Genomic DNA, 24,656 nt, shown 5'->3' with positions numbered 1-24,656 from the left:
AATATAATACTGTTATTTTGGTCCACAAGTTTGCTTTTTAGTCAAGAACGGCAACACATGAATAAATCAAAACTTATGTAAATGTTACCACTAGAAACAGAAATTGTAATTCTACAATTATCAATGGCCTATGTCATCTCAACGACTACGTGATAGAGACGGATTTAAGATGTTTTTGTGAGTTCAACTAAATCCATTGCTTTTATTTGAATTGTATATACATATAATAGCTAGGATTGACAATATTCGTTTTGATTTACGGACTAAAGGTTCTAAATTCGCCTTTACTCTGTCTAACATTGTTGTGAAACTTTTATGAAACTATAAAAAGTTATGTCATGTCTCCAACAACTCTTTTTGCTGATTCCAGGAAAGCAGACTCGTACCATTCATCTCCCTATAGCAAGAGAAAACCACAAAAATAATAAATAAATAAATAAAGGCGCTGGCAGTAGAAACAAATTAAGCAATTCTTTAGGCCAAATAGTGAATTAAAAAATGGACAAAAAGTTGATCCTGCAATGAAAAAGAAAGTTCATATAAGCCTTCATATGTGCCTACTAACTATTTTGTGAAGATCAAGTTTAAATTTTATGCACTGATGCTGTAAAAATATTTACAAAATTATATCAATTTAAAGATAATTATAGATAAATTTGTACGATAAGTATTAATTGGTAATATATTGATATAAAAGGTAACTAGCTTACTATACAAGTTAATCATTACTACAAAATAGTTAAGATTAGTTGCACTCCATCTATATGCATCATATTTGAATGAGGAGATTAATTTCTTTACACTAACAAGAAAAATATTTTACATAATTATATCGCAAATAAAGGTAATCAAATTTATATGATAAAATGTGCTACTTGCATTGATAAAATGGTATCTGACCTACTATTACATGTCAAAATTCATTGCTTATGTTAAAAAAAGAAGAAGATATTATCAGTGTATACCACTTAAATCTTTGTGCTAATAATTAAGATGATTGAAAAACATAATATACCTGGATTCTCAGTCTTAAGGTTATGGAAGTAACTGGACATGAATGAACCATCTTAGTGTTTGCTTCTACTGACACTAAGCTTACATTATTAGCCATTTTCAAGAATTCCAGCAAATCAATAACCAAATCCAACATGCTGCATTTTCCTCTTACTATAACTTGCAAGTCCACAAGTCTTGCTTCTATATTTGTTATGTAAACAGCTACTCTTCCATTTCCATGTTGTTGAAACTCATAGGCTTCTTTCTCAGTTAAAAGTTGTGCTTCCAACATTTCATTCCTTTTACATTGTTCTTCCACTTGATCTTTCAATGAACTTAAGTATTCTGTTGCACTAGCAAGAACTGATACTTTGTCCTTCTGCAGTGTTAAAAGATATAATTAAGTAAATAAACGCGTGTTCTATCTCATAACTTAAGCTTTTAGACGAGAATGTCACACAATTCAACATGTTTCTAGAGCAGACATAAGTCATGAGTTCAATTCTCTACTTTTCATGTGTGTGGCTCATGAAAAAGAATCATGTCTTTATGTAAGTGGATTCATCAAAATATAGTTAAGTAGATAAACATGTGTTTTCTCTAATAACTTAAGTTTTTAGATGAGATGATCGTACAGTTCGTGAGTTCAATTCTCTTCTTTTCATGTGCTTGACTTTTTCAAGAATCAAAGTCCGTACATCAGAGTGAGTGTATGATTGATGTATATGCATATAGCCGAGTCTACTAAAAGAGGGATCAGCCTTGTCGTGGTGATTATTCACATCCGATATGACACCTTCTAGTTATACGACCAATGAGATCAGTAGGCTAGAGAATAGTTACACACAATTCAACGATTAATACTATTTATATATACTTTCACCAAAACCATACCTTAGTTCCAGGAGGGAGCAAAGATCTCAGCTGCTGAAAGTTCTCGTTAATCTTTTCGCGTCTTCTTCTCTCTGAGATCATGTGATGAACCTGTGTCCTAGTCGGGGGATTCACCTGAATCCCTTCTTGCCTCTTCATCAGATATAAGTTCTTGAAAAATATCATGGATCTCTTCAACATGTTATGTCTACAATTTCTTGTAGCTATTGAGGCATTAAGGCCTAAAGATGATTTAAACCTACTGAATGCACTCACTTTTCGTGTTGCTAATAGATGATCTTGTGTAAAATTCTCTTGAATTTGTGCACGAGACGAAGAAGAAGAAGAGGAAGGCGACGATGATATGACAGCAAGATATGCTCTTTTTATTGCATCGTCTTCGCCTTTGATTTTTGGGAGTTGTAGGCCTTGGAATTGAGTTAAAGTTTGAATTTCTTCTGTTTCTTGTTGCTCTGTTACATAACATGTGTTTGCAGTATTGAAAATAAGGGATGAATATTCACTTGATGATGAAGAAGATGAGTGCAAATTTTGATCAGTTGACATTGGTTGAGGAAATCCTCTTGTTGTTGTTTGTTTTGGAACATTTTCAGGAAAGAAGTTGTTCATCTCTGTTTCTAAGTTAATCTATTGATTTACAAATGGGATTTCTTATATTAGGAACTCAAGAAATAAAGAATTGCTTTTTTTCAGTTGACTAATATAGTAGACTTCGTAGTTGAATGGATATTTGTTAAAGCCCTAAAAGACTATTAAGTAATAGTATTAATGTTTAAGTTCTATGTACCGACGGTAAATTTTGTTTACACAATGAGATTACTTATTAGGTAAATATTGTTAAGCTTTGCCCTGAATTTCCTACCTCATTTGAATTTGATCATAATTGTCTTTAAATCAAAAATGTTTTCTCGGTGAAAAAGGATTTACCATATATATCTTTTTCGTGGAGAAAAAGGTTTTAGACGTCTATAAATTGAGGAATCCCTCTCACGCAAAAAACGCACAATAACATCCATAATGTAGTCACTAAAGGGTCTGGTTTAGGGGGAGATTATTCTCTCATAATTTTAATATTTTCTTTTTATATTAGTTTTTTAATATGTAGGTTACTTGACCAAATCATATTATAACATTATACTTTTTAGTATATTTTCTTTATTGTCTGATTTATCATCGTTCAAGTTTTGCAATTGTTAGCTTTCACATGACGGCATGTTATTTTGATCCCAACAAATACAAGTAAACTTTTGAAAAACATTCATTGGTAATCTGATAACAGATTAAAATTCATGGATAGTGTAAAAACATTATTTACAACAATGTATATAACTTAAATGCAACTCTGCTATTATGGTCATGCTTGAGGGCAAAAGACAATCCAATTTCAAGTTCTTCTGTGCACAACATAGATGAATTCCAGCTTCCTATAGTAACCATCAAACAGAAACAAGAAGTTAGGCTAGACATCAGCGAAAAGCATAACAAAATGTGGTTTTCTTTTTATCGTGAGTTTAACATTAATATATTGACAATATAATTTTTTTTTTATTTTTTATGTTATCAGATCACCTAAAAAGAAACTATGGGTAACTGTCAATAAAAAAAGTGGGAGTTGTAACTTGAAAAATTAGGCTAATTATATGCTACAAGAAGTTAAACTACAATTACATTGTTAGTGTATAAATTAATATGCCAACTGCAGCCTGGAACATGGCTGAAGTGATTAACCAGCTTGATTTCGAATAATTAATTCTCTAACAAAATTGTTGCTTGTAAATATACATTTCTAGCACAATTTGATTAATCACTTCCACATTATTACGTATAAGAATCAATTAACGCCTATAGTAATCTTCAGAAAGCCTATAGACAACACCATTGTCTCATTGGTAGATGCCATCCAGAGACATTAAAAAACTATGAAATCAGACATGCATTACTGATAACTAAGGAAAATGAAACAAAAGAACAAACCGCCTCAAAGTCGATAAAATATACAGTATGTTAGGAAAATGTTGTTAGGTGGTTCCTTTTCGTATTGTCTATATTGAACAAATCAACCCATTATTGCAAATTTTGCATCTACCTAAGCCCGTCAACAGGTCCGGTTTTACCGGTTAAAACCGGTAACCGGACCGGTAAAACCGGAACCGGTTAACCGATTATTTTGTACCGGTCCGGTTTCAATTTTTTTGAAACCGGAACCGATTAAACCGGTAAAATCGGAACCGGAACCGGAACCGGTTAACCGGTGATTTTTTTTTTTTTTAACTTTGTAGCCGTTGCGGCTTTGGGCCCAAATTAGACCGTTGGGCAACGGTCCATTTGCAAAAATGGCCGTTGCCAAACGGTCCCCAACTATTTCACTACTAAAAAAACAGCGTTTAGTGACGGACGTATTCCGTCACTAATCAGCATATATCTGTTGCTAAACATGTGTTGCGACGGATTAGCGACGGAATGTCGTCTGTTGCGATTTTGCGCGTTGCTAACCTATTAGCGACGGAAAAATGAAATCCGTAGCAAACTTAGCGACAGAGTAGCGACGTATGAAATCCGTTCCACATTATAGCAACGGATTATTTTGTTGCTATTGTTATGAATTCCGTGACTAATTTCATATTTCATTTCGTCGTTTTAGTAAATTAGCGACGAAAACTATTGTCGCTAATCCGTCGCAAAATCTTTGAATTATTTGTGCATGCATTTAGCGACAATACAATGTTTGTCGCAGTCTGTAGCCTACTGTTTTCCCTCTAACAACGACCAAAATCCGTCGCAAATCTGTCACAAATATTTTTCTTCCAATTTTTTATTTTATTTTAAATACACCTGTTAACACATACTAAATACAAAGTAATAAATACCCTTAAAAATAACTGACATTCACATAAAATAATATTTATAAAAAAGATTCAAAATAGATAGCGAAATCCTAATCGTTAAGTCGAAAACACCGACAACACCAAGCTGTCAACTACCAAAAGAACCCACACATCCATCAAGTATTGTTAGTGCATAATTTTGTTCTTTTCAACAAAAAGCAGATAACTTTGTGCTTGAGATCCAAGACCATATATTCTTCTCTTCCTTGTTCCCCTAGCAACTTCGTAATATGCTTCACATTGATCAATATCAGACTGAGATCAACATCATTGCCCTTGGCATCCTGCAAAAATTAAAAGAGCTTTAGCCATCCGATATCTTGTCACGGTTACAGCTTAAGCCGTATAATCCTGAGAAAGAACTACTCTCAATCAATAATGTTTCATTACTTACCACAAGTTTACACCTTCTGCTCATGTTTTCCTTTCTGTTTTACTGATAAGTTTAATCAATTGCATTAATAGCACTTAGATGGTTGGAAAATGTATACAATACACTATGCTTGTGTTGTTCAACCACATCCATTTTAACAAAATATCCCAATTATCTACACGTCATAGCTAGAACCCTTTACACCAAAACTATAAGTAACATGGAGAAAAGTATCCAAATGTTCAAGTATAAGAAAGGTATGATTTCTAGTGACCCTATTTCATAATTCATTAGTTTTGAATTTCATCTACTTACAGCTTCAATATCTTCTTCTGCCAAAGCTTGATAAACTCTAGATCTTCTCATAGGATTAATGCTCCCAAGCAAACTTGAATAACTTAGCTTGCTGGTGTTTTTTGCGTCCTTTAGTATGCAATCAGGGGGTTGCCCCTGCATAAAAATTTAAATTGTATTCAATGGGAGAAATTACTAAAAAAAATTTTTGAATTGTATTCAAGAGTCAATAACAACTGTGTTCTTTTTGGACCGACTAAAAAAAAATAAGCTTCGCATATACAATTAGGTACTAATTGGCATTTGTATATTATAAGAGCTGGAAGGTTAAGTTAGTTGTGGACTTGTGGTGGGGTTGTAAGTACCCATCCTTAGATTAAGTCGCCTTTGGTATATGCAGTAACAGTATTACAAATTCCAGCAAAAGCACACCAGTAACAAAATAGAACATCAACAGCAATGCAGATTCATGTTTAGCCCCAAAAAAAAAAAAGCAATGGCTTAGTTCAAAATGGAACAGCAAGTAACCTTATAGCACAACAGTTCCAACACCAAGATATGTAGGAGCTTAATTCATCAGATGCAATGGCCAAATCACAAATACAACAACAACCCATAAAATGTAGTAGCACATGTCGTTCACTATTAGGACAAAATGCTATGGCAAAAACCAAGCAACCATTTAATCTCAATTCATTACCGATCATAGAAGCCAACTGTAGGTAATGGCCAGCAAAACAACAAAATGTAAAGGCATGAGTCATTAAAATTCAGAACTGCACAACCATTACACCTTAGTTCTCAAAATAGAAACCAAGTGCAGCAATATGTTTTCAGTGCAACAACACTCAAAATTATCTCAAGGTTGTCCCAACAATGAATTTAAAAGTGCCACAACAGCCTTTAAGACAGTACACCTTGACAAGGAGATGTAACAACATAGCACCCTTGATCCTTACAGTGTTTTATACAACAGAATGTGGCAACTACTGCCTGCCCATTTAACACTGATAAGGCTCCAATTGCAGTAACGGTTAACCAAAAATATGCAGTAATAGCTTACCTGAAGTTCAGCAGCCAAATGATCCAAAATGCAGCAGTTTCTTACCAACAAACCCAACTCCAAATGTGGCTCGAAAAACCAACAGCAGGCAGCAGTCACTCCATTTCAAGTTTAGCAGCAAATTAGGGATTTCGATAAGCCCTCAAGTTATGCAAAATGTAACTTCTTAGAATAATGGTTTTACATATACAAAGACTCAATCGAAGTAGCCAATTTACATTGCAATTTTCATACTAAAACGTATTTCTTATTCCAAGCAAATCATTCTTATAGACAAGTTAATAAACAGTAATTGAAAACCATGAAACGACATTGGTAATTCATAGATTGTATTCAGCCATCTTTATTGGCATTCAAGTTCAAAGGAAACGAACACGATCAACACCTATATATTAGAAAGTTAAGAATAAACCTGCTCATTTGTCAACGTCAAGAATATACTTTTCTGCATGGGATAGCACTTCTCAATAATTTGAAGATCTTGTGATCCTCCAAAGGAACTATTGGAGATATGGTGAGATATGGTCTGCATTTCTGCACAGTTTTTCAGCATTTCTGCACAATTTTTCAGCATTTCTGCACAGCGTTTCAGCATTTCTGAACTGTTTTTCAGCATTTCTGCACAATTTTTCAGCATTTCTGCACTGCGTTTCAGCATTTCTGCACAATTTTTCAGCGTTTCAGCATTTCTGCACAGTTTTTCAGCATTTCTGCACTGCGTTTTCAGCATTTCTGCACTGCATTTCAGCATTTCTGCACGATTTTCTAAACTGCGTTTCAGTATTTTGTTAGTGTTGTGCTTCAGCAGTGATTTTTTTCTGCACTGCATATTTGTATTTTTGCACTGTATTTTTCGCATTTCTGCATAGGTTTTTCAGCATTTCTGTACTAAGTTCCAGCATTTTAGTACAGTATTTTTAGCATTTTTGCACTGCATTTCAGAAATGCTGAAACGCAGTGCAGAAATGCTGAAAACGCAGTGCAAAAATGCTGAAAAACTGTGCAGAAATGCTGAAACGTTGTGCAGAAATGCTGAAACGCAGTGCAGAAATGCTGAAAAACTGTGCAGAAATGCTGAAACGCAGTGCAGAGATGCTGAAAAACTGTGCAGAAATGCTGAAACGCATTGCAGAAATGCTGAAACGCTGAAACGCTGTGCAGAAATGCTGAAAATTGTGCAGAAATGTTGAAACGCAGTGCAGAAATGCTGAAAACGCAGTGTAGAAATGCTGAAAAACTAGCATTTTTGCACTGCATTTCATTAGCATTAGCAGTACAAAAATGCTAAAAATACTGTACTAAAAGCACACCAGTAACAACATAGAACATCAACAGCAATGCAGCTTTATATCCCATTTGTAACAAAAGCATACATATATCTAAGCATACATATATCTGAGCAGTAACAAAAAGCATACATATATACCATTTGTAAAAATATAAAGCAGATTAAAGGAAACATATGAAAATATATATAAATATACCTGGAGATGGCTTGCCACATTCCCTATTGTAACTCCTTCAACATTCATCAGGTCAAAATCTTCTTACGGACATTAGAAACAGGACGAAAAAATTAGTCCATTAATATGGAGTATCCATATAATAAAAGATACACAAAGACTAACCACAATGATGCTAAAGAAAATCACCTCCAATGCATAAATATGACTGCAATTTGCGGATACCATTTATGTGGATGACTGCAATTTGAAATCGATTACAGTAGAAAAATCATAGTACAACAGTAGATGATATACTTTTTTTTTTATCTTTTAATATGTACAAACAAAAAGGTTCCTATATTCTTTCATGCAGTAAACAAGAAATGAGATACAATTCTTATGTAAGGTCTGTAAAATCAACTTTTCTAGCAGCAGTGGAACTGCTGAATTGCCTTAAGAAATTACAAATACCAAAAGAAGCTTCAGTTTCCATATTCCAAGGGAGAAAATAATACTCTACACCACCTGTCCAACAAGAAAGTGCTAGAATCATTAATTATCGGTTGGCTGCTATAGTCTTGCAACTACAACTTCATAGTGTTACAAATCACCAAATAGCAAAGGGCATATTATACTCCGCAAGTAGAATCAGTAAAGCACAGAAACATAAACTTGGCATGATGTCAATCTATGCCTGCACACATAGCTACAATACAAAAAGAGCAAGAATTGCCGAAACGCCCCAAATAGACTCAGCAGAAATCATTCTCACCGTTTTGTCAATAATAATTGAATTTTGACATGAGTAATCGTCTTATCTCAAGTAATCATACTAGTTCTCCACAATACAGCATGAACATTTTAATAACAAAATGACGGAAGGAGATCTAGGAACTACGCAGATCTTGCAGTCTCAATAAATGTCATTTAAAAAAAGTATATCATCTTCTGTATTTTAACAAAATGCAGTCATTTCTTTGCCTTCTAAAAGACAACAATCATGTCAAGTGTAACAGCTTCTATCAAATGCACAACTATATATTAAGAGCAACAATTTTACCCCAACATACAACAGCAAAATGAGTAAAAGTGCAGCAATATTTATTCAGGATTTTCGCAATGTAGCATCAATTCTTGTTTGGCAAAAGTAGGCACCAATCAAGTATAGGAGTTTCTATCTCAAAGACCACATATGTTTGTTGTAAATGCAATCATTCAAACACAGTAAACAACTCTCAAAGTGCAGATACAAAACTCATTCAAATGTAGTAGCAGTTCATCAAATAGCAAAGTAAGGCACAAAATATGTCTCCACTATAGCAGTTGCTTGCCTAAAAAACAATCAGCAACCTGACACTTATTTCAGCTTCTAAAGATGCAGTAACATTTCAAGTACTATAAGTCACAATATTTTATACTAAACATTGTTTACATATAAATATATGAACAATCTATGTAACAAACAGTGTGTATTCACTAATGGGGTTGAATTGTTTACATATAAATATATAAACAATCTATGTAACAAACAGAGTGTATTGACTAATGGGGTTGATAAAAAATTCACCTTTGGACCCATAGTGACTTTAACAGCATCAGCAAGTTCTTCAATACCTTGAAGCATTGCAGCTCGAGCTTCAACACCAAATCTAATATCCTTTGCAGCATAACTTCTACTCCAATTTAACCTTCCACCAATCTGCAACAAAAACCATTTATAAACAGACAATCCAAAATACAGCTCTTCTTGATCTATATCAAAAAAAAAAAAAAGTATCTTGCAAAATAGTACTCACTTGTTGGGTGTTGGTTCTTGCCACTCTGTACAAAACAAGAAAATGGGTATTTGTTAAAAGTAATAAAGATTACATTTTTCTAACACAAAAAAGAAAAACAAGAAAATGGGTATTTCTTAAAAGTAATAAAGAATACATTTTTCTAACAGAAAAATCCAAGTTATAAAATGTGAATATTACCTGGCTTTGGAAGCAAGATTTGCTACAAAACGATACATTTTGCTAATGAGAATGCTGCTAAGAGAGAAGAACAAGCTGAAATAACTTATTGAAACAGAAAATATCATTCACCTTTTAGTTAAAAAAAATGACAAACTGAAACAAAAAAAATCGAGTAAGAAATCCAGTTCACTAACACTGATTTCAAATCACAGAATATAAAGAATGTTGAGTTCTTCAAGCTTTTTCTCGACATGCAACGAATTAAAACAAACTTTAACCACCAAATAATATTATCCTACAAGATTTAGCACAAACAAAGGTCGAATTTCCATTTTCATCAGATTTTGGCCGAAATAGAGATTCCCAACACTTAACCTTCAAATAAATTATAAACCCAACAGTTTTCAACACACCCAACTTCGATTTTAGCCCAAAAAAATACTTAAAGACACTCTGTCCTTTAGATAATAAGCAAGAAAACACAGATAGATTTAATGTCAAAAAATACAAAGAAGGAGATAAAGAAGAAAGAAACTGCCCATAAAACATAGAAAAATCAAAACATACCTTTCCTTTAGATAAAAGTTGCAGTAGAAGAAGAGAAAAACACAATAGAAACCCTAGATTCACATTATTTTGATCTATGTTGTGCTCTCTCTCTCTATGTTAGCAATTTCGCACAGTCTATCTCTCTATCCGTGTTGGCTGCTGTGTTTGGAAATGAAATAATGTGTACCCTCGCTAGAAGATATCTTTTTTTTTTTTTTACATTTAACTACGGAATAGCGACGGATTTTATATTCCGTCGCTAAATAATACATTCATTTCTTTTAATAATTAATATTGCGACAAAATATTCCGTTGCTGCAAATATATATTTTTTTGTAGAAAAATTAAAGGCCTAGTGACGGATATTTCGTTGCTGAATCCGTCGCTAATTAAAAATAAAATTTGTCGCGCCTCTTCTGTTGCTAAATCTGTAGTGAAATTTAAGGCGCCAAAAATTCGCGCTAATTATTAGTAACGAAACTCAGTTTTCGTTGCTAATCCGCCACTATATAATGAGATAAAATTTTAGTTGATTTTTTAGTAGTGTTTTTTTCCCCCCAAGCCTCCCAAACTTTTTTTAACACTTTAACCCATCTCCCACCCCTATATAAACCCCTCTCCATTTCCTAAATCCACACCAATTCACTCTTCTCTTTCTCTCAAATTTCAATCTCTCAATTATAGTTACTTTGCAACAATTAGCCACTTTAAATTTCTCTCAAATAAATATTTAAATTTCTCTCAAATAAATATTATAAAGTCTTATTATAGTTTCAATTATTAATTTGCAATTATAATATTGTTGGTGGAGTTGGTGATTTTGCAACAATCCGAAGTAGCTTTGGTGGATTTGCAATTGTAGCCGCCTTCACTTTGCTGGAAATTAGTCCGACAATTTGGTACCTTCGTTCCAACTCTATCTTTATTTTTCGCAATTTAATTTACGCAATTTAATTTGCTGCAATTCATTTTCTTGTGATTTAAATTAATTCTATTTAATAATGGCGAAGAGATTTAGAAGCGGTGCCGGTAGTAGTGGTATTGTTAGGCGTGGGCTTAATGAGGAAACATTTGTGGAAGAAACACCTAATTTAGGTATTGATATTGGTGGAAATAATCCACTTTTAGGTCATGAGGCAATGCAACAACATTATACCGATACTTATAATGAAATTGATGATGATAATGATGATGATGAAACACAACCCCCCGAAAATCCCATAGGAGATACATGTCCTGCACAATCACATACACAAGACAAACCGCCTAGAACTCGTAAGTCAACCGCTAAAATGGTAGCTTATGATTGTTTACCATTTTCCTTTCCTTCGGGTTTGGGGTTTGTTACTTACATTCAACGTTGTTATAATCCGTTATTTGAGGATATTCCTAGAAGTACTTGTAGAGCGGATGTTATAGATTTGTATAAAAAATATAGATTTTATTTGCGCCATGTATTTAATTCTTTAAATTGTAATGTTTCTCTTACCGCTGATTTGGGTCTTAGTCTTAACAAGTTAGATTTTTTTGCTATTACATGTCATTGGGTTTATGACAACTGGGTTATGCCAAAAAGAATTATAGCTTTTTTATATGATGAAGGAAAAGGTCGTCACGATGAAAATTTTTTAGCGGATTCAATGTCTACTATTATGAGATTTTTTAACATTTATAGAAAAACACTTTGTATTGCTTTAGATAATGCTTCTAATAATACAAAGGCGATTGGTCTTTTAAAAAGAGAACTAAACCCTTCGCTAAGAAATATTTTTCATGTAAGATGTAGTTGTCACATTTTAAACTTAATTGTTAAAGATGGTCTTATGCGTTTTGACGATTCTATTCAAAAAGTTAGAGACGCGGTTGCATTTCTTTTTTGTAATGCTAATAGGGGAAGAATTAGAGATTTTAAGAATGCTTGTGTGGAAAATAACCTTAGACCTAGGAGAATTTGAGACTAGGTGGAACTACACTTACATTATGCTACAACAAGCATATGAGTATAGGATTCCCATACAACAAGTTCACAACAAATATAATATTAATAGTGATGATTGGTTAAATTTTACGAATTTGGAAGATGTTAAGGAATGTGTTGAACTCTTAGAAATTTTTTATAATGCAACTCTTGCTTTTTCTAGACAATTCTATCACACGGTAACCGAAATTTTAGCCTACTTAGCAGAAATAACTAGAGTTTTACAAGAATATAAATATAAACCAGGTTATCAAGCGACTATTTTTGATATGACAACAAAATTTAAGAACTATTTTTTTTCCATCCCAACTTTATTTATTTTGGGTTCTCTTTTAAATCCTTGTTTAAAAGTGTCTTATACTAAAGCATTGGTCGGTCAAATTTATACATTTTTAGAAGTTGAAGAGGGAGTTCAACCATCTTTAGCTGAAGCCGAAACCGCTATTGATGATGAGTTTAGAAAAGTTTTTACTCATTATTCTAGTTTGGAAGAACATGCTACACCCGTTGCTCCACGCCCTACTACTTCTTAAAGTAGCAAAAAGGGCTTGTCGGGTTTAAAAGTTTTACATTCACATCCAACTCCTTCTTGTAATGCAAACTTTGATGAATATCACTTTTATTTGATGCAGCCAAATGTGGATATCAAGGAACTAGATGAGCTGGACGTCTTAGCATGGTGGAAGAAATACAAGGCAAGTCATCCGATACTCTCAAGAATGGCTCGAGATATCCTTACGGTTCAAGTATCAACCGTGGCTTCAGAGAGTGCATTTAGCCAGGGAAGACAACAAATTGGAGACCATAGACACTCATTATCCGGCTTTAGCTTGCAAGTACTAGTGTGCATTCGTGATTGGATTAGATCGGAGCGACGCAACCAGAACTTAGAAGCGGAGGAAGGCGAAGAGGAAGAGATTGAAGATTTGATAGCAAGTGGACCGGACCAAATGGAAGACTTTGAAGATATCTCCATGGCCGATTATGATATGGGGGAAATTAACCAAATGATTGAGAATTGGTGATTTTATTATTCTACTATTTCTTTGCAACTCATGTATTATTTGCAAGTTAAAAAAACTACAACTTGCAAATAAATGTTATCCAAGAATGAATAAAATATATAGCTCATTGAGCTTTCTTCTATTTACTTGTGTTCATATTTTTACATATATTAAGTTAGGAATATACCTAAAATATACTAAGAATATACTTATAATATACATGATACATCTTACTTAAGAATATACTAAGAATATACATATATTTATATAAGTTATATATAACTTACATATATATATATATATATATATATATAAGTTATATATATATAAACTTATATAACATATGTAAATATACCTACAATATACTAATAAATACTATAATATACATATACTATACAAAAAAAAGAAGAAGAGGTTTTGGACGTTTTGAACCGGACCGGTTCCGGTTTGGGGTTTCAAACCGGTAAACCGGAACCGGTTAAACCGAAACCGGTGTCAGGTTCCGATTTTTAGACCGAAAACCGGTGTCAGGTTTCGATTTTTAGATCGAAAACCGGCCGATTTTATAATCGGTTGCCGGTTCGGACCGGTTGACGGGCTTACATCTACCTAGGGAGGGTCCACAGTACTATGAAAAGGAAACAAAAATGTCCCAACCAAAAGAAGAGAGTGATATGGGGCAACAAGTCTTAATAAAAGATCTTAAAAATGACGGAAGGGTATGGTGGGATGGGTGTCATTCTTCTGTCCTTAATTAGACGTCTTGGATTTAAGTTTTAAAAATAATTAAATCCTCTACAGGTAGCGTTTCCTTCTTGAATGAATCCAATTAAATCCTCTGCCGGTAGCGTTTTCTTCTTAAATGAATCCTATGCAACACGAATAAAAATTAGGCGGGCAACGAATGCTGAATACAAATGGTTACATCAATATGTGAAAATTCTGAAGAAAAGTAGCAAAAAGTAGAATATGGAATTTTTCTAAAGGAAAAGAGTAGCACTAGAGTAGGGGACAGATATGAGCCAGCCAAGAGTGTGGAAAAATAGCGGTCAAAGTCCACAATGTAACACTATGATTCTTGTTTTAATTTTATGTGATGTGCTTTTATTTTTACTTATTATATTTTTTAGTAATAGTCTTCTTATGGTCTTCATATTTCTCATTATTTTCTTTCGTTTTCCCAAATTGTGTGATCCTAAGAAAAGATAGCATGAATTGTGACAAATTAAATCTTACAACTTCCTTTGGTTTTTTCAATGGACCTTATTGAACATGGAAGATTCTGTTCATATTACAAGTACACTCTGATCCACTTATTTGCCCGCGGATAAGTTAGAAAGTTCTTATTGTAAGGTGTTTGGTAAAGTCAATTTAATGATGCTCACTTATTGGAGTTAAAAGAATGACGGCTTTTTATTATTGATGAGCGATCTTCTTGATGAGTGATCTTTGGACGTTCTACTCTCTTTCGAAGAAATGATTTTACATTAACTATCCTTTGTTTAATATACATAGTTAAGATTTGTAATACATATACACATCCCACATATCTATTGGGGTATTGTTTATATACAGATCAGTCGGACTAATTAATTTGATTTCGGTCAGTTTCGACAGTTTATTCTTCCGGTTTTTTCTATACAAAACTTAGCATATAATTGATATTTGAATATATTCCGAGTTCTATATCTCTTTATTCGAGCTTATTTCACTCCACCACTCAGTGGAAGATCCAAAATTTTCACAAAGAGAATTCAAAATTTTGCTTCGGAACATTGATCCTCAATCTACAACAATCTTTCACTTCTAGATCAATTATGCGAAATTCGCATGAGGCCCATTGGGCCTATTTTAACATTTTGGAGCCATCAATTAAGCTTGTCTTAGGCTCTTGCCAATGGAATTTCTACCTCAATGATTTGCAATTGTATTTTGCGCGGATTTCCCTTCAAAGGCACTGGGCTTTAATTTTTACCCTCAAATTGTTTGTCTTTAATTTTTGGCTTTCGCCTAAAAACTCATGGGTTCCGGAATCGAACCCCTGCTAAGTCAAAACTTTAAAAAAAAATCGCAAGACAGAGTTTTGAATTCAAACTCTGAGTTTGCCTTATGCTTGAAGGCAAACTCTGCCTTATAAGGGAGAATTTGCAGCCTTAAGGCAAACTCAACGTTATAATGTAGAAAACTCTGCCTAGGTAGAGTTTTGCTGGCAAATTCTGCCTTGCGAATATTTTTTAATTTTTGACTGAGCGGGGATTCAAACCCAGAATCCATGGGTTTTTAAGCGAAGGACAAAAACTAAAGACCAACAATTTGAGGGGAAAAAAAATAAAGACAACCCCCGAATGAGCACAATCGTGCAAATTTCCCAATGATTTGCTAGATCTATTATGGACCTTTTTTTGTTGCGCGGATTGCCCTTCATTTGGGGTGGTCTTTAATTTTTGCCCTTCAAATTGTGGTCTTTAAGTTTTGCCCCTCGCCTAACACCCTGAGGTTGTGGGTTCGAACCCCAGCTCAGTAAAAAATAAATAAAAAATCGCAAGGCAGAATTTTTCAAATCTGCCATGCAAATTCTGCCTAGTTGGTCCTTAAGGCAGAATTTGCATGGGCACAGGCAAAATTTCTGCCCATGCAAATTCTGCCTGTGCCATGTAATGCCTGAAGGGCAAAATTTAAAGACCACCATTTTGAGGGGTAAAAATTAAAGACCACTCCCAGCGAAAGGTAATCCTGCAAATTGCCCATTATGGACTCGTACTTAGCAAAATTCTAACTGGGCTAAACTGGCAGGCGACTCCCTGAAATCTGCCCAATATCAGAGGGCCCGCGGCCCAGTAACACAATTATTGAGTAAAATGGACTAAATATATTAAACTCAGTAAAAATAAAGATTTCTTCGATTAAGGTTTGGCCATTTGAGAATTTTTATGGTATGATGATTTCAAATAATGGGATTACACTGGGTATGTTATTTTTGATGATATTTTTCAAACACTTTATTAAGTGTTTTTAATCATAAGGGATTGTGATTTATAGTTCTTTTTATATCAACTTCAAAATTTTGATGATTTGATTCTCATGTTTTGAATTATGTCGTCCTTTTTGAACGAAGAGCAAGTGTTATTGCTTTGGCATATAGGAGTATAATATTGGTCAACCAAATTTGTTTCAAAACATCTAACATTTTTTTTTTTCTGAATCTATCGTTATTGCTCAATTGATGGAGTGCTAATTAAGCAATCGAGACAGATAAAAGAGAGATAAATATCCTTATGGGTAAGGCTATTCGTTATCATTTTGAAGGATGCAATTTTTTTTTTTAAAACAATAATACAGACAGGGAATTTGTATATTAAAAAAAAAAAAAAAAAACTTAAGAAATCAGAGGTCTATCTATTTTCATCCTTAACCAGAGGTTTCAGGTTCGAATCCCTCTGGGTACATAGCATCTTTTTTAGGGAGCGCTTTGCCCAACAATGTGAGACTTTTCGGTGCAAATATGTATTTAGTCGAGTCCTAATATGTGTACGAATGAAAGAAAAAAAAAAAACAAACAAACCTGCGAATCTAGGAAATCAAGACAGGATAAAGAAAGGCAACCACAAAGGTAAAAGGAACAAAGATATGGCTATTTCTTAAACTGTTTATTTAGATTTTAGCAGCGTTTTGCCTTTCCATACAATCCAACATTCTGCACCGTATCATTAATCTAAACTCACATTTGTTTAATCCTTTCTTAATCAAAGATTGTTATTTTTTTTCTTTTTTATAAGAGTTCATTTGAAGGTCACTTTTTACTTTTACAATTTTTGGCTCAAAAATCATAAAGGGTACTCTCTTACATATGATTGATGCTATAGAAAAAGATTTTTTTTTCAATTAGGTGAAAATATTATTTTAGATAATTCAAAAAACAATAATAGAGGATAAAAGTGCTCTAATTCAGATAATTCAAGAATATTTTTGACCCTTTTGCATTCTTTTTATTTCCAAATTTGCCTCATTCCATCTTTTTCTTTTTCTTTTCTTCATCTTCTTCATCAAAATAAAGAAAGAAAAATGGAACAATCATAAAGTTCAGAGAAAAGAAAAGTATTACATTCATCATAGTTGCCTCGTGTGAAAGATCTACTTGTCATCATTGTCGATTTTTCTGCAGAAAGTGACCATTTCACTTGAGAGAAAATGTTCCATTTGAAAGGTTAAATGCAACCAAAAAGCTAAGACATTATTATTATCTTATACTCAACCAAAGTCAAAAAATTAATATGGAGCAAGTTCATCTCATCTAATGAGATTGAAGCTGTGAATACCAAGTTATTGCTTGATTGATGACTAGATGATATTAAAACCAATACAGTGTTACATTTATACGTATTAATGTGTGGTATATTTTGAAATACCGGATGCAAATATATTAGTGATTATACTAGAGAAATTGTTGAAGCATAATACTACAACAACAACAAGATACCCAGTGAGTCCCACAATGTGGGGTCTGGGGAGGGTAGATTGTACGTAGACCTTACCCCTATCTTAGGTAGGAAGGCTGTTTCCGAAAGAAATTGTTGAAGCATAATTTCCCTCTTTTTTTTTTTTCAATATCTCCCATCTCAATGGATGACAACATATTTATATATATCATTGAAGTAAAGTGCACAACAGAAGAGGTTAACTTCCTGTACCAACTTAGTATGGAACAAGCTCCATTCTTTCAAGCAAGTAAGATTTCATATAAGCTTACAAAAATACATTCGGAGATGAGAGACTAATACTGTTCTCTCCTATACAAAAGGAGTACCTATTAAGGTACATCAAAGTTATACATTCTATACAATTGTCTATCCATCCAGAAGGAGTTCAAGATTAAACTGAATAGTCTAGTCTTCCCCTTGTGCAGAAAAAATTAAACTGAATATATATACTAATGACAACATCGAGACACAAATTGGAGATGCTGTTTTGGATAAATTTTCAGAGATGATATCAATGAAAGTGGTATATAAAGAACTGTCTGCTTGTTGTCAAGCTTATCAAAGAGGAGGACATACAATACCAACCTCTTAGGACTATAATTGAAGATTGTAAATATTTGCTGAAAACAAACAAGGCCTTGTTAAACATATTTGGAGGGGCGAACCAGTAAGCAGATTTTCTGGTGAATGACAATGCACGAATTTGTTTTGGTAATGTTGGAGAATGCGCTAATTATGGTACTGGAATATCTTCTCCTAGATGATTTAAGCGTGTGACTCACAAAAGAATTTAGACTTTTATATAGTTTATATATTTTTTTTCCTTCTTTTTTGGTGCAAAAGACTGGATATATTATAATTAAGTAAAAACACTACATCATTCAGTTCATCTTCCAGTATAATACCAGCTGAAACAAATGTCAACTAAAACAGTAATAACTTGACTCTACTTTAATCTATTTGTAGCTCAATACAACTAATTAAATACATGCCCCAATCCCTATGCTTTATCCTACCTCTTATTGGTGAAAAGCTAATTAAAAATTCTTTGTCCAGGTGATAGAATCATCTTTGGATCAAACTGAGTTTTCCTTTGTTGAAAAATGTTCCAATTTTTCCCAAAATGTTTTGTCCAATCTTCCTTTGTTTTGTAATGTGGAAGATACTGCTTTATGTTTAGGCCAGCTTTATCACAGTAGTTCAAGATTTCTTCATTTTGGTCATCCAAAATTTTGCACTCATCATATCCACTTGCAGAATGCAATAGCCCCACACAGTAAAATGTCTCCTCCTCTGGTATCACTGCTGACATCCTATCATCCCATCTGCATTTTAAGTTGCATATATTATTAGTGTCGTTAATTTTTTTTAAAAAAATTAGGCCACGTAAAGAATATTTATAAGTAAGTTTCCATAAAAGTGAATATTTATAGGTAAGTTTCCATAAAAGTAAATTTTGTAATCTTGCAAATAGAGGTGGAGTTGAAGCTTATGGGATCGAAATTCTAGTCCTTTTAGGTTACCGGATTCTAAATTAATAATTTGTGTATATTTAGTGTTTTTTTCTAAAGACAAATACAAGGGTCGATCAAAAGCTACTGCATTAGACCAATTCCATAAGTTATACTCTAACTCCACCCTTGTTTGAAAATAAGACAGTTTACATACTACAACAGTACATCTAATCCGATTGTGTAAAATTGACATTGTATTTAGCTTAAACTCCTTAAAAAACATTATTAATATTAGAGTTTAGGTTACATACGTCAAGAATGTAAGTTTTTTATATCATCAGTCGGCCGAAAGATATCTATAAGTAATTTAGTTTTTATAAAAAGCGAACTTTATAATCTTAAACATAAGGTATAGATAAAATGATTTGATAGTGTAACTTTTTTCTAGAAAAATATCTGTATATGTAAATTATAATTCAATATCTCTTGTGGTGGTGGTTGGGGGGGGGGGGGGTTTGCAAAGACGGTGAAAAGAAAGTTTCAGTACTTTTTCCTGCTTGTTGGGTAGACAAGGATGGGCCCTGCTGGTTTGTTTTGTCTGAGAATGATGTCTACAAAAACAGCAGCATTGAAATCCATGATAGATGACTTTGGTACAAACAGATTGAGCCATGGATGAGGAACATCCCACATTCCTTTTGATTGCAGCTCTAGTTCCCCACTTCTTACTCTATTCAGAAATTCCACAAAAGTGGCATCTTTCTTGAACATAAATCCAGGCAAATAGTTCAACCCTTTTGCCAACTTCTTCAAGTCCTGCACAAATATTAAACAAAATAAGAACAAATCTAGTGTTGTAACATAGTATTGTAAATATTCTATACCCAGTTAAAATACTACTCTTTTAATGTATACTACTCTTTCTGTTCCGGTTTATGTGATCCACTTTGAACAAGCACAGTATTTAAGTAAGAAAAAGTGACTATTAAAGCTTGTAGTTCATAACAAGCCATATATATTTGTTTGACTATATATTATCTCGCTTAGGATAAAATGAAAAGTTTAAAGTTAAATTATTTCTAAAATTAGAAAGATATCATTCTTTTAAAATAAATTAAAAAGTAATTAAAATGCATCACATAAACCAAAATAGTGGGAATATAAGTGATCGTCCTTGTAAAAGCAGGTGAGTAGGGACAATGTTAAAAAATAACATTGCAGTTTAAGGTATCTGTCTATTAAGTACTATTCCAATAGTAAATATGCATGGTGCATACCTCATCAATAGTTTTAGCAGTGTGATCATCATAGTACTTGACCATTTCTAAGCAATAGATAATTCCATTTTGGGATAACAAGCGACTAATTTTGGTCTGATTGGAAGGTGAGAAAAATGAAGATCTCCAGTTATTTACAGAGCTTTGTTCCATCATTAGTGAGCCTTCAACATAGTCCAATCCATCAATTGAAATAAGATGTTCTTGATCTTTTGTGAATTTTGAGAAATCATCATACAACATTCTCACCCATTTCACCTACAAGAAAAATAAATGCAAAATCATTATAGATCTATATATTTGGTACAATTTAACTCTGATCATTTGGCATATTTAAATCACAAATTCTAAAAAAAAAAAAAAAAAATCTGGAACTTTGTGCTCAGTCGAATATCGCCATATAAAATAAAGCTGAGGATTATATACTTACTCTTGTTGGGGCTTTATCTAAGACAATTCTTGCCCTGGTTATTATTCCAAACTGCCCTAAACCTCCTAAAACTGAAAAGAACAATTCTGAATTCATGTGTTTGGAGCAAGTCACAAATTCCCCTTTACCTGAAACCAAACATGAGACAAAATAAATTAAGTACACACTCATTTAATTATATTATCATTAACATCATGCAAAAGTATATTATTCCCCAAATTAATTGTGTAGGAAATTAATATATAAACTAGTGTGTTGGTCATGCACTGATAAACTAGTGTGTTGGTCATGCACTGGTAAATTGGCCAGTATAAAGCTGCCACTTGCAATTAAGTATAGATTTTTCTGACATATTTTAGTGTCAGTTGAATCTTACCTACAAGATCTTCCAGGTGGAAAAAGAGACATTACAACCTATGGATACTAGGCACATCCTTTTACGTGTTAAAAGAATAAATCTATGACTAGATCAGTATAAACTTCTAAAAGAATCTTATATGGTTAGTCCCCAAACATGACATGACATGTTTCAAACCTTAACTAAGTTTTGATAATGACTATCTATCTTCCCATCTTCTTTTTTCTTGTACTTACAATATAAGCCATGAAAAAAAAAAAATAGAAAGACCTTTTATCTTTATGTGAACTTTATGAAAAATATGAAATATCAATTATAATGTTGGAAAAAAAAAAGAATATTGCTTAAAATTAAGCATTTATGTAATTACTTGTATAGAATTTTCTATTGTATTGGGAGACCAAAAAGGGAGAAAGATGATAATGAGAACTGAGACTTCGACTGATACCACTAAACTGTAAGTTTTGATATTACTGATTTACCTGTAATAACATCCATTTCATGAACATTACTTATTTGAGGACCATGCCGGAAAATTTGTCCACTAATTCCGGCGTTAGAGAGCGTACCACCAACGGTGAGGTACAAATAATCCGTCCACGAGACAGGTGCTAGGCCATGCTTGAGGGTGGCATGAAGAACATCAATCCATAACTGCTCACCTCCGATATCCGCATAAAACCCTAAAGAAGAATCCCAAGAAACCCTAATTCCACAATTCCCATTATTTCTATCATCATTATCATTATTATTATTATTTAAAGATTTCATGTCCACAATAACCCCATTTGGAGCCATGGCTTGTCCCCTAATGGAATGGCCATGACCTCTGGCTGCTACAGGAAAAGGGACAGAAAGTTCATAGGAAAATCGAATGAGGTTAATTATGTCATTAACAGAAGAAGGATAAAGAACTGCAGCTGGTAATATTTCTTGAACAATTTTTCCAAAATCTTTCGAAGATGCTCTAATGGCATCTGAATTTATGCTAAGTTTAGATGAAATATTAAGGGATAGAATATCATAAGGAATTGAAGGATTCCAAGGGCTTGACTTTCCTATAATGGACATTAAACGACTGATCATAATGAAGAAAATAATGAGATTATAACCAGGGGAAAAAACCTTAGCCATATTTTACTATTTAGGGAAAGAAGAATGGGAAGGAAAGAAGAATAAAAAGGAGTAGGTGATTATATTTTGGTGAAGGAAAGAGAGAGTGGTATGAGGCTATATATATAGAGAGGGGGGAAGTAATTTGCATGGAAATAAGTAAGAAATTAAGGGTGAGTTGCTATGAAGGAAACAATGTTTTCTGAAAAAAAGTTACTCCTAAAAATTAAGTGGTTTTCTTACTTATTTGTTGGTAATTGTACATAAGTATAAATTATTATTCCAAAAATATTTATATATAACATAGAAAAACATTATGGGGCAAGGATAGGGTGCGCCAGGACTGGGGTGAGGGGTGGGTGGGGGAACTAATTATCGGTATGAAATACCTCTTCTATAACTTGCTTTTTTTACTTCTAGCAGAAAAGTCATTTTCATGTTTTTAAGAAACCTTTTTTAAAGATAAGAAAAATAATTTTCAAAATTTGATCAATCAAATTTTAAAAAAATTAGATAATATTTTTTGGAAAATGTTTCAGAAAATGTCTTTGTCCATATATGACACACCCTAAATCTTTAACAGAGTACGTAGAACAAGATTCAGAAAATCTTGCAACATTTTATATGGAGGGAGAAAATTCTATAAAAGATACGAAAGGACAAGATTGTTCTCATTCCTCTTTTGCTTTTTATGTTCAAAATGTCATAACTTTCTCATGGGATTAGATTAGATCAAATTAATTCATCTCTTTCATCATGTGTTAATATATTGTCATTTCATGATCAACCAAGATTATATTCCCCCACTTGCGATCTCATGAGACTCAATTAATATAACTAGTTATAATTACATTAAAGGTATTTGGATCTATCCAAAAGTTTAAATTTTAAATGGAATATCCACATAATTCATTAGGTTGGTAAAAGTTATAGAGAGATCACCCACAAGTGAGATTAAAATTTTCTTATCCAAAAGGGAAAAGGGCCAAAAATACTTTTGAACTATTGGAAATAGGTTAACTTTACTATCCATTATACTTTTGGCTCAAGAATGTCCTTGCCGTTAGTCGACTAGCTCACAAATGCCTCCAACTAGCCAAATAGCTCAAAATCACCGTTCTAACTAACGATTGCTCTAAAACAAGGAAAAAATGACTAATTTTTCACTTAGAATTAAATATTGGAACTGGGGAAATTTTGCTTGGTCTAGAGTTTACTTGGTCTGTAATTCGTTTCCCATATGCAGGAACGATATGGTCCTAATTCGGTTTTCCACATTGAAAAGTAATTTCTAAAACTATCCATTCAATATCTTATGCAATCTTCATGAATCTTTGATGTGATTGGATAAGCAAATTAAATATGCATTTTTTACATTTAAGAAAAAGAATTAATTTGCATAATAACTGTTCAGAAGGGAAATGCACTGGAAAGTTAAAGGAAGCATCAACATGAATTTTCTTCTTCTTGATTCAAAGATCTTGTTGGTAGGTATTTGAGGTAACATATGAATCTTAAAAGTCAAATTCCATGCAGGTAAATAATTACCACGAATCTTCTTGTCAATATCAATATAGATTTCATCACTTTCAACTGATCGTATCTTTTACTTTCCTTCAGAGTTTGATTTTTCATGTGCATGCATTTTCTCGATTAATTTCACACTACTACAGAACAGACTCATAGTAACACCAAGTCTAGTTGTGTGCAATTGCTTGCCAGCGTTTGATGTTGCAGCTGTTACTGTCACATACGTACTTTAGAATAATTAGTTGTGAGAAATTTAACATTTGATTTACTAGAATATTTAGTTTCTAGTTATAGTAAATGTCTAATATTTTAATTATTGGAGAAGTTTAGTACTTTATTTAATTATGTGGCTATTTAAAGTCCTATTGTTGGAATTAAACCAAGATTACTAATCAAAGTTGTTTAGGATTGGTATTTGGTATTTATTTAATTTCATACTTAGTTAGGATTCATTTGTCTAGTTCATATTGGAATGGGTTTTCTAGTCCTAGTCTATTTTAGTTTTTAGTATTATAAATAGGGATGCTATGTCACATATTTTCATTGTAGTGAGATTCAAGAGTTTTGAGTTATTAAG

The 24,656-nt window shown here is 33.0% G+C and overlaps 4 protein-coding genes across 5 annotated transcripts; all 4 read right to left on the bottom strand.

Annotated features, from left to right (window-relative positions):
* Positions 1-131: 131 nt before the first annotated feature.
* Positions 132-2,562, bottom strand: LOC132638803 (putative transcription factor bHLH041). Its single transcript, XM_060355570.1, has 3 exons — positions 1,891-2,562; positions 1,016-1,375; positions 132-397 (listed from the first exon to the last, which is right to left on the bottom strand). The coding sequence occupies exons 1-3, from the start codon at positions 2,497-2,499 to the stop codon at positions 332-334; spliced, it is 1,035 nt and encodes a 344-aa protein (XP_060211553.1). The 5' UTR covers positions 2,500-2,562; the 3' UTR covers positions 132-331.
* Positions 2,563-4,885: 2,323 nt separating this feature from the next.
* LOC132638802 (uncharacterized) lies at positions 4,886-7,104 on the bottom strand. Of its 2 annotated transcripts, none has more exons than XR_009581894.1 (3): positions 6,506-6,640; positions 5,464-5,598; positions 4,886-5,059 (listed from the first exon to the last, which is right to left on the bottom strand). XR_009581894.1 is itself a non-coding variant. In XM_060355569.1 (3 exons), the coding sequence occupies exons 1-3, from the start codon at positions 7,098-7,100 to the stop codon at positions 4,892-4,894; spliced, it is 486 nt and encodes a 161-aa protein (XP_060211552.1). In that variant the 5' UTR covers positions 7,101-7,104; the 3' UTR covers positions 4,886-4,891. The 2 variants fall into 2 exon arrangements, 1 of the variants encoding a protein (XP_060211552.1); XM_060355569.1 differs by lacking the exon at positions 6,506-6,640 and adding an exon at positions 6,918-7,104.
* A 1,966-nt stretch (positions 7,105-9,070) lies between these two features.
* Positions 9,071-10,410, bottom strand: LOC132638800 (uncharacterized). The gene is made up of 3 exons (XM_060355568.1): positions 9,927-10,410; positions 9,747-9,771; positions 9,071-9,649 (listed from the first exon to the last, which is right to left on the bottom strand). Exons 1-3 carry the CDS (start codon positions 10,031-10,033, stop codon positions 9,368-9,370), a joined length of 414 nt encoding a protein of 137 aa, XP_060211551.1. The 5' UTR covers positions 10,034-10,410; the 3' UTR covers positions 9,071-9,367.
* An 8,285-nt stretch (positions 10,411-18,695) lies between these two features.
* On the bottom strand, positions 18,696-22,657 carry LOC132636886 (cytokinin dehydrogenase 3-like). The gene is made up of 5 exons (XM_060353944.1): positions 21,919-22,657; positions 21,079-21,206; positions 20,649-20,906; positions 19,919-20,187; positions 18,696-19,242 (listed from the first exon to the last, which is right to left on the bottom strand). The coding sequence occupies exons 1-5, from the start codon at positions 22,568-22,570 to the stop codon at positions 18,951-18,953; spliced, it is 1,599 nt and encodes a 532-aa protein (XP_060209927.1). The 5' UTR covers positions 22,571-22,657; the 3' UTR covers positions 18,696-18,950.
* Positions 22,658-24,656: the final 1,999 nt, after the last annotated feature.

The sequence above is a fragment of the Lycium barbarum genome, chromosome 4 (genome assembly GCF_019175385.1).
Source record: "Lycium barbarum isolate Lr01 chromosome 4, ASM1917538v2, whole genome shotgun sequence".
Lineage (NCBI taxonomy): Eukaryota > Viridiplantae > Streptophyta > Magnoliopsida > Solanales > Solanaceae > Lycium > Lycium barbarum.
The sequence above is the reverse complement of the archived record's forward strand: the minus strand, read 5'-3'. Positions and strand labels throughout refer to the sequence as shown.